At 41.0% G+C, this 16,339-nt stretch overlaps 1 protein-coding gene across 3 annotated transcripts in view; it reads right to left on the bottom strand.

Annotated features, from left to right (window-relative positions):
* FBXO15 (F-box protein 15) overlaps nucleotides 1–16,339 on the bottom strand; it is a 52,908-nt gene that overhangs the window by 11,012 nt on the left and 25,557 nt on the right. For all 3 annotated transcript variants that reach the window (XM_075125334.1, XM_048840115.2, XM_075125335.1), the window contains 4 exons: nucleotides 14,551–14,680; nucleotides 13,629–13,711; nucleotides 10,650–10,795; nucleotides 5,007–5,131 (listed from right to left, as the gene is read on the bottom strand). In XM_075125334.1, the coding sequence (XP_074981435.1) occupies nucleotides 5,007–5,131; nucleotides 10,650–10,795; nucleotides 13,629–13,711; nucleotides 14,551–14,680 (484 nt within the window). The remainder of the gene's footprint in view (nucleotides 1–5,006; nucleotides 5,132–10,649; nucleotides 10,796–13,628; nucleotides 13,712–14,550; nucleotides 14,681–16,339) is intronic.

A 16,339-nucleotide genomic window follows, 5' to 3' on the forward strand; every position in this document is an offset into this window, starting at 1 on the left:
AGCATGCCATTGGTAGCCTCCCGCAATCACATGGGATACCAGCAATACCATAAGCAACGTTTTAAACATTTTTTAAAAAATATTTAAAACTATATCTATAAATAATCACAGTTAGTGTGCTATTAGTTAAAATAGCAAGATGCCCTCCATTATGAGCAAACATATGGAGTTTAAACTTCCATGGACCAGGCAATATCCCAAAACAGGTGCAAAGAGTTCCATGACTGTAGAAAAATACAGAGGTTCACAAAACAGAGATCAGCCTTTAAACTAAAAATACTGCAAGATATCCCCCTGCTTAACCTTCTAGGAATGGGCAGAGGCTGTAGAGAGAGGTCTTTGATTCCCAGATTTCAGAGGAACAGCCGTGTTAGTCTGTATTCGCAAAAAGAAAAGGAGTACTTGTGGCACCTTAGAGACTAACCAATTTATTTGAGCATGAGCTTTCGTGAGCTACAGCTCACTTCATCAGATCCCCAGAGTGGCAAATACAATATTTTAATCTTCCTTTTAAATTATATACTAAAATAAAATAAAATACTTAAAAATGATTCTTTAAAAAATGTATAAAAATATTATCCAAGACTATAAAATATCAAGGTGTACATGAGTCAACATATAGAATTATTGCTTGTTTTGATGCAAGAAGTATTTCCAGGCTTGTACATTAGCATTCTTCAGGTATACAAATACTGGACAGACATATACACCAGGTGATATGTCACTGCCCGTTGGCAATGAGTTCAGAATTGTTAAAACTACTCCTGTACACTGAACGAGGACATGCATTTTCATTTTTATGGGTCACACCGTATTAATTATGTTATGTAGACAAACTATCTGATGTTTCTCAGCCAAATGTACAAAGTAAAAAAACAAAGCAATTTTTCAAAACATAAGAGAAATATCTGATTCACACTTGTTTTTTCATAGGATAATCAAGTCAGTGCAAAGTTTCACATACAAGATGTCATGAGGGAAGTCTCAGCAAATTTTCTTTTCTCATGCCCTTGATTTCTAACCCTTCTTAGGTCTGGTCTACACTACGAGGTTAGGTCAAATTTAGCCGCGTTAGATCGATTTTATAAGCAATGCAGCTACTCAACCAACCCCGTTCTGCCGACCTAAAAGGCTCTTAAAATCGACTGCTGTACTCCTCCCCGAGGAGGGGAGTAGCGCTAAAATCATCCTTCCTGGGGAGGGCTGCCTTATTTTGTCCTCCACACACAGCAGTGCCACGTGAAAGTTAAAGAGCTCAGGCAAGCCTACTAAAAGTCAAAGGAGGGAAACGGTCGCTCCGGGTCAGAACCCCATACATGCCACTTCTATGATCAGCTGCATTCTAGGGGGGGACCCCAGCACTGTCCATGGACATCTGCAAGGGGGGTGTCTCATGCAACACGGAGGAGGATTTTGTGAATGAGGAAGAGGAGGAGGAGGAGAATGTGCAGCAGGCAAGGGGAGAATCCGTTCTCCCCAGTAGCCAGGAGCTTTTCCTCACCCTGGAGCCAATACCCTCCCAAGGCATATTGTTCCCGGACCCTGAAGGCGGAGAAGGCACCTCTGGTGAGTGCACATTTGTAACTACAGTACAGGGGTTAAAAGCAATTGTGTTTAATGTTTGATTTGTCCTGAAGAATTAGGATGCATTTGCGGCCAGTACAGCTACTGGAAAAGTCTGTTCACGTATCTGGGGATGGAGCAGGAATCCTCCAGGGACAACTCCATGAAGCTCTCCTGGAGGTACTCTGAAAGACTTTGCAGAAGGTTTCTGGGGAGGGCTGCCTTATTTTGTCCTCCACAGTAGGACACATTACCATGCCAAACCAGTAGTCTGGAATCATTGCAGCACAAAGCATGGCAGTGAATGGTCCCGGGTTTTGGTTACATTCATGCAAAATCTAGTCTTTATCTTTCTGTGTCAGCCTCAGGAGAGTGATATCATTCATGATCACCTGGTTGAAATAGGGGAATTTTTGTAAGGGAACAGTAAAAGGACCCCGTTCATGCTGGGCTGTTTGCGCTTGGCTAAAAGGGATCATCCCGGAGAATAGCCACGCGGGGGGGGGAAGTGAGGGATGTGCTGCACATCCACCCCAAAACCACAGCCCCTCCTTTTAAATGGCAAACCCAACCAGCATTGCTTGCTATGGGAAAGGAGGGCACTGCAGTTTGAAACCATTCCCATATGTTATGAAGGCGGAAGAAGCCAACCCCGCGTACCCTTTGGCTTACCATGGCTGCCTGGAAACCAAATTCTGTTGCCCAGTCGTGTGTGATGTGTCACCATACCAGCAGGTGCTCAATATAAAAGGCAAAATGCGACCTTGTACCTAAAACACATGTGCTGTCTGCTGTGAATTGCTTGATTCACTGTGAAAGAGTTTCCCTTTTTCAGAAATGTATCTTCTTAAATTGTACTCTCCCTTTTTATCCCCCCTGCAGGTGCAAATGTTTCTATGCTCCCCGTATCAACTCTGTCCATGAGGTTATCACAGATTAGAAAGTGGAGAAAAAAAAGCACTCATGATGATGTGTTTTCAGAGCTCATGCAGTCCTCCCGGACTGATAGGGTACAGCTGAATGCATGGAGGCATTCGGTGGCAGAGGCCAGGAAACCATTAAGTGCGCGCGAAGAGCAGAGGCAGGAGGAGATGCTAAGGCTAATGGGGGAGCAAAGGGACATGATGAGGTGTCTGTTGGAGCTGCAGAAAAGGCAACTAGAGCACAGACCCCCGCTGCATCCATTGTATAACCACCTGCCCTCCTCGCCAAGTTCCATTTCCTCCTCACCATCTTCCATCAAGACCTTTTTGCCCTGATTCAGTAAATCACATAAGCATGTGCTTATGTCCGATTGACCTTAAGCCTATGAATAATTCCATGAAGTTAATGAGACTTATACACATGCTTAGGAATTCTACATAAACAGGGTAAAAACTCCAGGCTGACAAACTCAAGAGCCAACACAAACTTTTAAAAAGCTTCAAAGAAGTTTAAAAGTAATCTACTGTGCATAACATTTCTGACTTAAAATGATCATAGCTCTAGAACTTTTAAATGTGGCTATTTCTAGATTCAGCTATTTTCAGTTTTCTAACCACAACATTTCTGATTGGTTGAGACAAATGGGAAAAGTGTATTTTTCATATATGCAAAACTTAAAAAAAAGAAAAGAAAAATAAAAGCTCAGCTGATCTTGCAGATACTAGAAGAAATCTCACCTCTCGGTCGGGTTGCCAGGAATCCAGTTTTTAACTGGAACATCCGGTCAAAAAGGGACCCCGACGGCTCTGGTCAGTGCTGCTGACTGAGCTGTTAAAAGTTCAGTCGGCGGAGCAGCGGGCCTAAGGCAGGCTCTCTGCCTGCCTTGGCTCCGAGCAGATCCCAAAAGCAGGCGGCATGTCCCTGCAGCCAAAGAAGCTCCATGTGCTGCCCTCACCTCGAGCACCGGTCCTGAAGCTCGCATTGGCTGGGAACCATGGCCAACGGGAGCTGCGGGGGCGGCGCCTGTGGGCACGGGCAGCGCACACCATGCAGAGCCCTCTGGCCTCTCCACCTAGGAGCCAGACATGCCAGCTGCTTCCAGGAGCAGCATGGAACCAGGGCATGCAGGGAGCCTACCATAGCCCTACTGCGCTGCCAACTGGAAGCCACCTGATGCAAGTACCACCCGTCTGGAGCCTGCACACCAACCCCCTGCCCCAGGTCAGAACCCCCTCCCACACCCAAACTCCCTCCCAGAGCCCAAACCCCCTCCTGCACCCTAGCCCCCTGCCCCAGGTCAGAACCCCCTCCCACACCCAAACTCCCTCCCAGAGCCCAAACCCCCTCCTGCACCCTAGCCCCCTGCCCCAGGTCAGAACCCCCTCCCACACCCAAACTCCCTCCCAGAGCCCAAACCCCCTCCTGCACCCTAGCCCCCTGCCCCAGGCCTGAGCCCACTCCCACACTCCAAACCCCTCATCCCCAGCCCCATCCCAGAGCCTGCAGCCTAGAGCCCCTCCCACACCCTGAACCCCTCATTTTTGTCCCCACCCCGGACCCTGCACTCCAACCCCTTGCCCCAGACAAGTGAAAGTGAGTGAGAGCGAGCAACAGAGGGAGGGGGGGCTGGAGTGAGTGGTGGTGGTGGGACGGGGGGCCTCAGAGAAGCAGTGCAGCCTCAGGGATAGGACAGGGAAGGGGGTGAGACAAGGGTGTTTGGTTTTGTGCAATTAGAAAGTTGGCAACCCTACCTCTGGGCAAAGACCAAGCATAAGAAATTTCAGTCAAAAAGGAATTTGAGGATGTTATAAACAATTGAAGAGTGAGGACTCAATGGAAGTTTGAATTCAATCTTAACTGCAGTGGGTATTGCCAACAGCAGCAGTAGTAAATTGTTAAAAATTAAGCTGAATTTTACACTCACTGTTGCACAGGACAACCTATGAACACTGTAAAGCATAATGCAGGCAGTTTAACATGTATGAACCAAATATTAACTCACTCATCATACAGTACTTCTTTCTGCTCATCCTGCCTAACTGCAAAATGGCAACTCCTATTAATTATATTTGTTTATGTCAAAATAATATTATAAAATGTCAAATTCAAGCATAAACTCTTTAGTATATATTCATTTTTAGGACTGTTTGAAAGATTTGTGGAGAGATTACTTCAGATATGTGCTCATTTAAAGGTTTCCAATCTACAAAAGTTAAATATGTTAAAAATTTATTTTTAAACACTGTTGCAGTACTGCAGTAAATTACTTCAATCTCCTTATTAAAAATATGCATGTTTGTAGTTTATGGACAGTCCTCTTTTAGGAATTTAGTACAACAGAGTCCTAGGCAGGCATTTCTCAAGAACAGCATTAGCTTCACAACCTCCATAACATCTAGATTTTATGAGATTTTTTTACAAGTTAAACTACCCAAAATAACTTTGTAACACATTTAGCAAGCATATATCACTCCTTTTTTTAAATAACTATTTCCAGAAACAAAACGTTAGTGATTTACCTGTACGCTGCCTTTAAACACATCAGTTCTCCAGAAGAAGCCAACTTTCCCAGCAAGAGGTAAATGTTGTGAATTATTTTTTAAACTTATAACTGTGAGCCTCAAGTATCCATTTTGAATGTAATCTGAAAAGATTAACAATACATGCATAGTTAGAGCACAACAAGTCTAACTAGGTCAGCCACTCAGGGAATGTTCTTACCTCTACATTTCCTTTCTTTAAACCCTCTATTCACAACCTGCACATTAAAGGGATACTTTCCTCAAGAACCAATAATTCTTCATACCCAACCAGCTGAAAAATTCAAGCCAGCATGTCTCAAAGATGCAAAGGATTAGTTTATTTTCTGAGGTGACAAAAGATGGGGAGGGGTTAGGATTTTCATTTTATTCAAATACTGAAATCTGACGCCAACCCAGTAAAGTTAAAAAGAATGCAAAAAAAAAGAGTCCCAAATTAAATGTTACAATCCCTACAAAAACATCAGGCTTAACATCAGAGAAGGAGAAGAGAAGCGGTGCTTCATTATCACTCTTTTGTCCACTTTGTTTGATGCAAGCTATCATGCTGAACCAATATAGATTCCAGGGAGAATTTATTTATATCAGCAAGTGGAAAACTTTGATTTAAATAAATGATTTATGTTTCTTGCTTGTCTTGTTATTTTTCCAAAGAAAGACTCATTTTCATTGGTTAGTACAACCATTAAAATATATTGTTTTAATTATGTACAATTAAATATAGCCTTTATATTGGATCTGGTACAACTTTTTGCTAACCAAGAGGGAAAGAATTCCTGTTGGTTTTTTCTCCCCAAATATGAAGAGTTTCTTTCTAATGAACATGGAATATTCTGAGGCCTGATTATATTTTGGTGTTCATCTTAATAATCCATAGATATCTGACAAGGACAAACTATCACTTCATAAGATAAGTGAACTTCTTCATAAGTAACTAGGTCTCCTTGAAGCAGAGATACTAAGGCTGATAAATCACCATGAGCAAGAAGGAAGGAGGGAGTGTCATTGGAGTTTTTTACCATACTGATGAAGGAAAAGGAAACACCAGGTCTAGCCTTCCATAGATGATCTCAATCGCTTACGAATACAGGGTTGGAGTCACCCACGCTGACACAAAAGGTAGTTCTTTTTGCTGATACAGACTAACACAGCTGCTACTCTGAAACCTATGTACTATGTGTATCATACAACTTTTAAAACCAAACTTTGTATCTGTGGATAATCTAAGCACTATATCCAGAGGAACAGACACATTTCTCAGCCTATGTATTATATAATTTTTTAATGTTAGCTTTAATAAAATTTTAAATTCTGGGTTTTTTTTTTAAAACAATGCTGCTCTCTCTTTCCCCCCACATTGCAACAAAGTTGAAAACAAACTGATTTGATGTACTGCATGACTGTCTGGCAAGCTACCAAAATGCATATTTGTATTAGCTCACATCTAAAACTTTATGCCAACAAAATCCTCAGTGAGACGCATATGGTATGCAGAAATAGAGCAGTGAGAGACAGAGAGGGGAAGTTCTCTCCCTCCATTTACAAATGTTTGTAAAGTGCTTTGAGAGCCTTCATTGAAAACAATTTAAATTAAAGTGACAAAGTATTATTACATACTATTTTAACAAACTATACTCTAGTTCTACTATAGAACAAAATAAAATACCAATTCCTTATGTACAATGGCCAAAAATTTTAAACTTTGGTGCCTAAAGCTAGGTGCAATAATACAAAATTAGCTGCTTACCTTTAGAAACCACCTGAAATTTTTGGTCTATACTGTGACGCTGCACGGAATCTGGGGGACACTTGAGAATATTATGAATATTAATATTGTAAAACTGTAATGAGTTATGCCAGATATGCCATGTGAGGTATCTGCAAAAAATGTTATAATTTGCCAGACATGATAATCTATTTTTTCTGTTTGTATCCCCTTTGTATTATCAGTTATAGATACGTATGTATGTCTATATTTCAAACTTGTGCTATGCTTTTGGGTGACACCCCCAGACAGTTTGGCATCAGCACTGCCTAGCCTGCTTGATGGCCCATTAAGGACCATCAGCTATATAAATGACCCATTGAGAGAGACCGCAGATAAAACTTATGACTTGTGGATAAGTGAATATCATTCCTTTGGGGAAAATGCTTATTAACCAGTTTTGTTTTTTAAAGTCCCATTTGCAAAAGCTTCAAATGGAAACTCTTAATGTTCTCTCTGTGCTAATGGTAGGTATTTATCCTAACCTAAACTCTGTTGTATTGGATTTATATTACCTAGGTTTGGAATTTGACCTTTCAGATTTAGAGAAACGAAGTAAAATCCTTAGATAAGTTACCTTCAGCCTGGCTTAATGTATGATGTTTTTAAAAAGCAGCAAAATTTTTAACCTAAATGAAAATTTTTTCATTATATAACACATCATAGCAAGGATTCCCAAAATATATATGTGACCCGGGGTGCCTGGGGCAGCCGTCACTGGAAATGCCAAGGTTAAGGCAGGCTGCAAAAGGGAGGCAGATACTCCCAGGACTGGTGAGTAACACTGAAGTTAAACTCCCCAACCAGTCACAAACTGCGCTTCTGATCCCCCACACTGGATATCAAGAAGCAAACAAAAAGAAATCACACAGCCGCCTTTATTTCATTCCAGTTATCTAGACCCCAGTCAGCACCTAGGTCCAGTACAGTGAGAAGATATTTAAAAAACTCTGCTCACATATACAAAATGTTCTTCTGACCCCAAAGGGTCAGCCACATTACCAAGTCAGCATGAGTTTGGATCTTACCCAAAATACTTTTACCCTCGCCTCCTGAGGGAGGGCAGTTCTGGCTATAGACAATGCACTTAAATTCCAAGGACTCAGGAGCTCTCTTTTAATTTACAGGACTCTGTAGAGCTCTGAACATTTCTCTGACCTTTTCACTAACACCAGTTGAATCATCCGATGCAAACAACAGCCACTGAGAATTTATGCTTTTAAAAAATGAACTCATCATTCATGAATAAATCAATTCATTAATCATTCAGATCTACCTTTTGCACTTCTTCCTTCATTATGGAGACCCCAAGACACACGCACAGATTTATAGAACTGTTAGCATTTTAGATGTGTACAGCCTGGCTAGAAATCCCTGTGCTGATGCTGCGGTCATTGACCACAAAAGGCACATCTCCAAATCCAAACATATTCCCATTCCCAATACATCAAAATTCTGTCTCTCCCCTTAAAATAGATTCCATGTGTCCAAATCTAAACAATTATGCAATCTCCTCCCCACCCTTTTCAGGGCTACTTCCTCGTCTCCTCCCGAGTGTGCAGAAAACCCTTGGGCCACCCCACTTACTGCTTCCTCATCCCTCCTGTAGTTCACAGAATTCATGATCTGCTCCTCATTCCCCTCCAAGGAGGAATACAGTGGCTCCCCCTCACTTTGTTGCCCATACCACCTCCACTCCTCAGAAGAATCAGTGGTACTTCTGCTGCTTTGTCCTGTACCTCCCTCCTCCTCCCAACAGAAGGAAATAAAGGCTACCCAACCCCACCCACACTTGCGCAAGCAATATTTCCATCTGCTCTAGGTGATGAGTGGGTTTTTCAAGCCTCAGTATATAGGTGGACTAGAAAAATTCTTACTGCCCAGAAGCTCAGGACAAGCAGAGGTACTATGCAGACAAGTGTAAGATTTTTTGCCTTCCAGATAAGGAAAGCAGGAGACAACAACCACAGCAGCTGACGGATATCTGCACAACATCTGGGCCAGGCAGTTGAGATTCGGGCTTCACGGAATGGTGAGAACCCATCTCTCTCTCTCTCTCTCTAGATATAGCCTTCTGACCCTGACTTGTGTGATCAGTTTTCTAAACCTGACTTTTATAATCAAATTTAAGTTAGATTTAATATTATAACTGTTTTGTTTGTTTGGCTCCCCTTGTATGATTATTACCTGGCAATAAATAACTTGCATGGTTAAGCTGGTTGCTTCTTTCCCTCTTCTCTCTCCCCCTATCCCTCGTGGTGTTTTTTGGCTTCCCCATTTGCTCTGCAGCAATGCTCCTTGTACCTAAGCTAAAGATCCCTGCAGCACCCAAAAATCCTGGGGGGTTTGCTCATCAAGTGGGTTACTACCAGAACAATTGTAATGTGAAAGTGGGGATAGGGACGTGCAGAGACCAGGGGCCTATGAGGGTGGCAGCTTGGAAGTGCTGCTGGACCCAGCCTGCTGAGTCCAGTGACCTATACGGGGTCAGCTTGGGCGTGCTGATTAACCCCTTCCTCTCAAACGCGCTCTGTTAATATATGTGTGTGTGTCCGTCTGTCCAATTCTGGGGCTAGAGGAACCCAGCCCTGGGGAACCTAGGTCATGCAGAATAGTTCCATCGGGAGGGAACTTGCAGAAAGTAGAGCTCCGTCTGAGAACACAAGCGACACAAGCAGTACATTGACAGAATTACAGAACCCCAGCCCCCAGAAGAATAACCCTAATAAATGAGTGTACCCCAAAATAATGGGCAAATTTGGTAACAAAGCATCAGCATTAGCCATTTATTGGAAAAATAATATGAAACAGTAATAATTGCTTACCTCAGTTTTTAAAAAACAACTGTTCATAGGGTATAGATTTTGTTATATATATATATATATATATATATATATATATATATATATATATATGATTTTTAAAATTTAAAAAAAGTTTCCTTACTTCCTACATCCAACATAAAAAGGAATGCATATTTTTCATCATGTAATTTGAGAGGGGCTTGCGGGGGAAGGGGGAGGGAAGGATGGGGGAGAAAAAAGGATTTTCTGGTTTTATTTGTTGACTGGGGAAATTGTTATCTGAGTTTAATTATTTAATGCTGCCAGCTGGCCGCATTTACTTGTATGTTATTATTTAATGCTGCTGAGTGGTTATTACTGTAAGTTTAATTATTATTAGAACTCTCAGAGCTTTTGCAAGGGCATGCTTTATTGTTAAGCCTAAGCCTAAATAAATAAAGTAAATAAATGTTATTGTAAATTATTTACAAACACTTATGCAATTTCTCACAACTTTGTATTGATTGCCATAACAATATGTATCTCAATCTAGAGAAGCAAACCAAACAATTATACTTTGTCTGAATCACAGTATGCTTATTAAGTTGCATTGTATCTGAACAATAAAGCTTTGTTAAAAATCACATCTAGTCAAAGCAAACTTAAGTAATTGAAGAAGAGCAATAAATTAAAAAAAAAAACACATTGAAGTCAAGTCTTGGTTATTACATTTGTTTAATACGTTATAAAATTAATTCTGTTTTTGGAAATGCTTTGTTTGTTACCAAGATGCTTTATCCTAATTTCAGCCTTGAAACGTAAAGAACAGTTTTATTTTTAATCCAGAAGCCTGCATTTTAAAAAAAAGCAACAGACATTATAATATCTAGACTGTCAATTTGCCAGCAGTAGCCATCAAAATAATTCCACAACAAAAATGCAAGAAAAAAAAAACTAGTTTGTCCTAAAAGCCTATTCTATTTTCTCCCTTAACAGAAAGAAGTTGAATACAAATGGGGGGAAATGAACCCAGAAACCATTTTTAAAGGAACATCTAAATTCCATTAACTCTACCTTTTCTGCAGAATAGATTGCGAAATGTACCACACATGTAAGTATGTCCTCCGCTGTGCATATCAATATGTAGTTGGTAGCCATGCAGTCCATATTCTGGGTCAACATCATCCAGTAGAGGTTTATGAGGGGGCAGGATATATTGTCTTAAATAAAATCAAGAGAAATCGGGTGGGGAAAAAACAATTTAGCATGGCAAGAAATGCTGAGTGGTTTCAGCAGAGGAAGCATTTTAAAAAGATTCAAAAAAGGGCAAACACAATTAGCAGTCAAGGTGTTCTACTTTCTACTAAAATTTCTGAATCTCTAAGTTTCACTACAGTTTACCATATTCATTACAAGGTTTATTAATGTGCTGTAAAGACTAGTCAAAGGCAGCTAACTAAATTTACCACTAAATACACCTAAAGTGTGTACATGTGAAATTTCAATAGATGGACTTGTCTGCATTATATAAAAGGGCAAATTAACTCTGAATCTAACATCCATCTGGCCACCTGCTTTTCTCTAACACAGTGGTTCTCAACATATTACATATTGTGGGCACATATGAGTGGGCCGCCACCACCGGACCTCGGGGGCCAGCTGGCTGCCCCATCCCCCCACCCGCAGCCACGTGGCTGCCCCAGCTGCCCACCCCCCCAGTCCCCTGCCACGTGGCTGCCCCAGCCCCCAGAGCTCGCAGGACCGGGCAACTGCCCCAGACCCCGGACCCTGCGGGGCAAGCCAGCTACCCTGGATCCTGGAACTGGTGGGGCCAGTCGGCTGCCCCAGACCCCAGAGTTCATGACCCTCTGGGGCCAGCAGGGAGCCCTGGACCCCATCTGGGAGACCAACCCCCTCACACTAGGTGGTGGGGCAGCCTGGACCCCTCTCCCCAGGCAGCAGGGAACCTGGGGCACATCCGCAGTCTTCAGCACTGTCATATATATAAAGGGAAGGGTAAACACCTTTAAAATCCCTCCTGGCCAGAGGAAAAACCCTTTCACTTGTAAAGGGTTAAGAAGCTAGGATAACCTCGCTGGCACCTGACCAAAATGACCAATGAAGAGACAAGATACTTTCAAAAGCTGGAGAGGGGAGAAACAAAGGTTCTCTCTGTCTGTGTGTGTGATGCTTTTGCCGGGGTCAGAACAGGAATGGAGTCTTAGAACTTAGTAAGTAATCTAGCTAGATATGTGTTAGATTCTGTTTTCTTTAAATGGCTGAGAAAATAAGCTGTGCTGAATGGAATGTAGATTCCTGTTTTTGTGTCTTTTTGTAACTTAAGGTTTCGCCTAGAGGGATTCTCTATGTTTTGAATCTGATTACCCTGTAAGGTATTTACCATCCTGATTTTACAGAGGTGATTCTTTTTACTGTTTCTTCTATTAAAATTCTTCTTTTAAGAACCTGATTGCTTTTTTCATTGTTCTTGAGATCCAAGGGTTTGGGTCTGTGTTCACCTATGCAAATTGATTTTTATCAAGCCTTCCCCAGGAAAGGGGGTGTAGGGTTTGGGGAGGATTTTGGGGGGAAAGATATTTCCAAGCGGGCTCTTTCTCAGTTATATCTCTGTTAGACGCTTGGTGGTGGCAGGGATAAAGTACAAGGGCAAAAGGTAAAATAGTTTGTACCTTGGGGAAGTTTTAACCTAAGCTGGTAAAAATAAGCTTAGGGGGTTTTCATGCAGGTCCTCACATCTGTACCCTAGAGTTCAGAGTGGGGAAGGAACCTTGACAAGCACACAGCTGACCTGGGCCGCAGCTGTGTTCTAATTGGCCCACATTCCGCGGGTTGAGAACCGCCGTTCTAACAGCAGGCAGGGAAATAGTCTCCCTGTGCCTGAACCCTAGTGGAAGAAGCAGATTATTGAATCACTGGTGTGGGGTAACATTTTCAGAAGCACCTAAGTGACATAGGTCCCAATGAAGGTCAATGAGGCAGGCTCTTAAGTCACTTACACTTAACAAACTAAGTCACTTAAACATATTGGAAATTTTTTCCCATATAAATGACTGTCCCAGTGGAGTGAAAGTTATTAGATATTGTGTAAAAAGAAAAGGAGTACTTGTGGCACCTTAGAGACTAACCAATTTATTTGAGCATGAGCTTTCGTGAGCTACAGCTCAGCTGTAGCTCACGAAAGCTCATGCTCAAATAAATTGGTTAGTCTCTAAGGTGCCACAAGTACTCCTTTTCTTTTTGCGAATACAGACTAACACGGCTGTTCCTCTGAAACTAGATATTGTGTGTGTGAAATGAATCCTAATGAAGGGGGCTGGGAGGGGGGGAGAGAAAGACATCATATCTACACCAGATAAAATGCTCCTTCAGCCTGGGAGGAAAGGGTATGAAGAAGAAGAAAAAAGAGCTGCTCAGGAAGGCTAGTTGACATAGTAATCATTGTAACCATTATTTTGACATGTGTGAGGAAAAACTCACACATGAATATATTGCATTAATATACAGTGTTATATATACACCTATTTAAAGGACACTGTCTACTAGAAATCTAATAACTTTTTCAATAAGATTTAAAAGTAGATTCAGGTTCTAAATTAAATCACCCTGCCACTTTTTGTGGATTTACAATGACATTTTCCTATTTTTTAAAATGTCCCTCTTCCCTGTGGGTCTGTCACACATCAGGAGAAAGTGACGAAAATAAACAAAAGAAAAAAAATACAGAAAAATTTCTAATTTCTTTCAGCTACAGTGAAAGGTTTCAGACACATGTGTAATTAAGTTTACAGGGTCTCTTTAATATATTACTTCACCACAGTACATTTTAGCATGGAAAACACAGGCCTATTCCACGCCATTTTGTAAACCAGTTATTGCAACTCCAGTGCACAACAGAGTTCTTATTCTTGGTTAGGGGGAACTACAATTGTTACTGAACTTTCTTGATCACCAATCAATTTTAATTTTCAAACTCAATGCTTTATTTAAAAGATCATCCCTAGCATCCACAGGCAAAGAGAAACCAGTACTTACATAGTGGCAGAGCCCAAAGTGCTTCTCTCAATAAGTTGATGATGATGAAGACTTGCCGTAACAAAAGCAATTCCATTTCCTTTCTGAAAAGTTAATTACAATGAATACCTTTCTCACCTGGAAGTATTGTGCATTAAAGCCCACAAATAAATGCTTCTTCTTTTGCTGCTGCAAGATTACCACAACGCATTAGTACAATTTTAATAATAGTTATACGTGGGCCACTAGTCACATAGAATGCTACCATAAACATTGTCCCAGCACAAGAACACATGAAGCACCACTGGATAGCTACCCATACAGGAAGATTCTCTGCAGTATCAGCAACAATTCATTAATCTTATTTTTCTACCTTATAATTAGCACTGTCACCTGAGGAGAGCACTCATAAAGGACTGTAAAGGGGTCTAAGGCAGCTCATGCCCTGTAACTGTGACAGTACAGTGAGAATAGGTGGTGTTGTATGTAGCCTGGTGATCCAGTCTAAAGTCGGGGGAACCACAGAGTAGCACTCTGGGAGAATGCAGATCAGGGCCTGTCTCTTGGAAAGAGTGCCCACAGAAAGTCTGGGGGAGAGATCACAGGTGCAGCTTGCCCTTGAACTGTGATACTATGTCAATTAAAAAAATCCCGGGCACATCAAAAACTGGAAGAGGAAAATAAACCGTACAATGCACATATGAATGTTACACTGAAATAATTAGAAATCTATATTTTTAAAGCATAAATGAAGGTGTTCCAAAATAGTACAGGGGGCCTTGACTGTGGATTCCTATTAGGCTATGGAAGTAATTTGCACGCATCTTCTTTATCTGCATATATATGTCTGAACTTTACAAAAGAAAAAAAAGGAAAGATGGAGGAAACTGTGCCTTCCAGGCTACCATAATGAATAATATACTGTAGCTGAATGTAGTCTTACCTTCCAGAGACCCACCAGGAGTCCTGGGTTCAGATGGAAAAGTTGCACAAGCATGTCAGAACCAATCATTGTTGTCACTTTAGTGAGGTTAGTAAGGTTGAACTCAGCAATTAAGGAACGTCGCCGTGGTCTTTGAAGAGACATAGCAGAGTAAAGAAAGACACGAGAGTGCCAGTATTAATATGAAAGTTCAGCCACTTTTCATTTTCTCCCTGGGCACTAAAACAAATTGTTCTGAAACTGTGCAGTATGAGAAGCAGTAAAAAGTCTAACTAGCAGCTTACCAGCAGGACTGCAAAGCCTAGTGGGAAGAGAATCTCCAATAAGGATGTCTACCAAAATCTATCACAGGCTGGTATTACATATCCACTGTACAGTTCAACAAGAGGAACTGATATGCTCACTAAATTTCTTAAATGCCCAGAGAGATCTTTTATTAACAAATGTGTCATTATAAAGAAAATGTTTCCATAGCAAAGGGAATCATGAAATATTCATCAACATTAAGCAGGCAATTTAGGAAGGTAAAGCTTTCTCAGAACAAGTGAAATTTGAACCAAAAGGTCATTTACTATACAGTTGTATTTTTCAGGTTTTTTTTACCAATCTGGGATGAAAAATTGGTGTAGAATGTATATTTAATACCATTGACTATTGCCTATTGTTGGCTGCTTGCAGGAATGTAAGTAGTGGCTCTATAGTGTGTTCAATCCTTCCCATCAGTTTCACAAGATATTGTTTGGCAATTGCTCAGTCTCCACAAAGACCCTTGTAAAGATCCATAGTGTCACTCTTCCCATGCTTCTATGTTTTTGTGTGTGTGTGTGTGTGTGTGTGTTTGTTTTAAAAAAAAAGCAGGATGCTATCAGCAAGCAATTGCAGCTGCAAACACATCCCAACCATATCAATATGCTTGTAATACTCAGTTCTTCATTCCTAGAACTTCAGAAGTGTAATTTTTAGGATATAAGACTACATGTCCTTTTACTGAAATTCAGATTCTTTAGGCGCAATAACTCTCCCAGTGTGTGACCAAGAACAAGGATCTGGATGAAAATGAACAAGCAGCAACTCATCCAAATAAGGAAGAAGGGATGCTTGTTGGCAAATGAGACATTTAGGAGGAACACGTAGTAGGAACAAAGAGACTGTATTATCGATTGAGGAGAACTAGCTTCTGCTAAAATAGTTCACAGCTTCAGAATCCTAATTAGATCCAAAATGGTTCCTGGATTTCCTGATAGTAGCAGTATTACCTTTCTTCATCTACCAATACAGCAGTAGGTGAAGAAAGGTGAACCTTACAACAGTTACTCACCACCTTTGCAACTTCCAGCTTGCCTACTGCCATGGTCCACTTACAGCTTCCTGTGATGTCCAGGAAGCTAGGGAAGAAAAAAATACTTCCCAGGCAGCCATTTTGAAATAATGTTTTAGTTTTTCTTTTATGGGGTGCATTAGGACTGCTTCTATGTGTTTTTTCACACATGTTAACATTAGATGATTTTCAGAAGAAAACAGGTTTTTACGCATTTTAAATAAAGTTTAGTAAATACAGATTAGTCCCTTTTCCAGTAATTTACAAAAGAAAGTGGATTATTGCATAGTGAGAAAAAGAGAAAAAGAAAGTTTTAAAACTGCAGGAAAGGAAAAGTAGAGAACGTTTTAAAATGGCAAGAAAGGAAAAAAAGAAAAAGAGAGGTTCAAAACAGCAGAAAGAGGTAAATAACACTTCCTTACTCACTTTCTCCACAACATTCATGATTTTATAGACCTCTATCATATCCCC

Source organism: Caretta caretta, chromosome 2, assembly GCF_965140235.1.
Source record: "Caretta caretta isolate rCarCar2 chromosome 2, rCarCar1.hap1, whole genome shotgun sequence".
Lineage (NCBI taxonomy): Eukaryota > Metazoa > Chordata > Testudines > Cheloniidae > Caretta > Caretta caretta.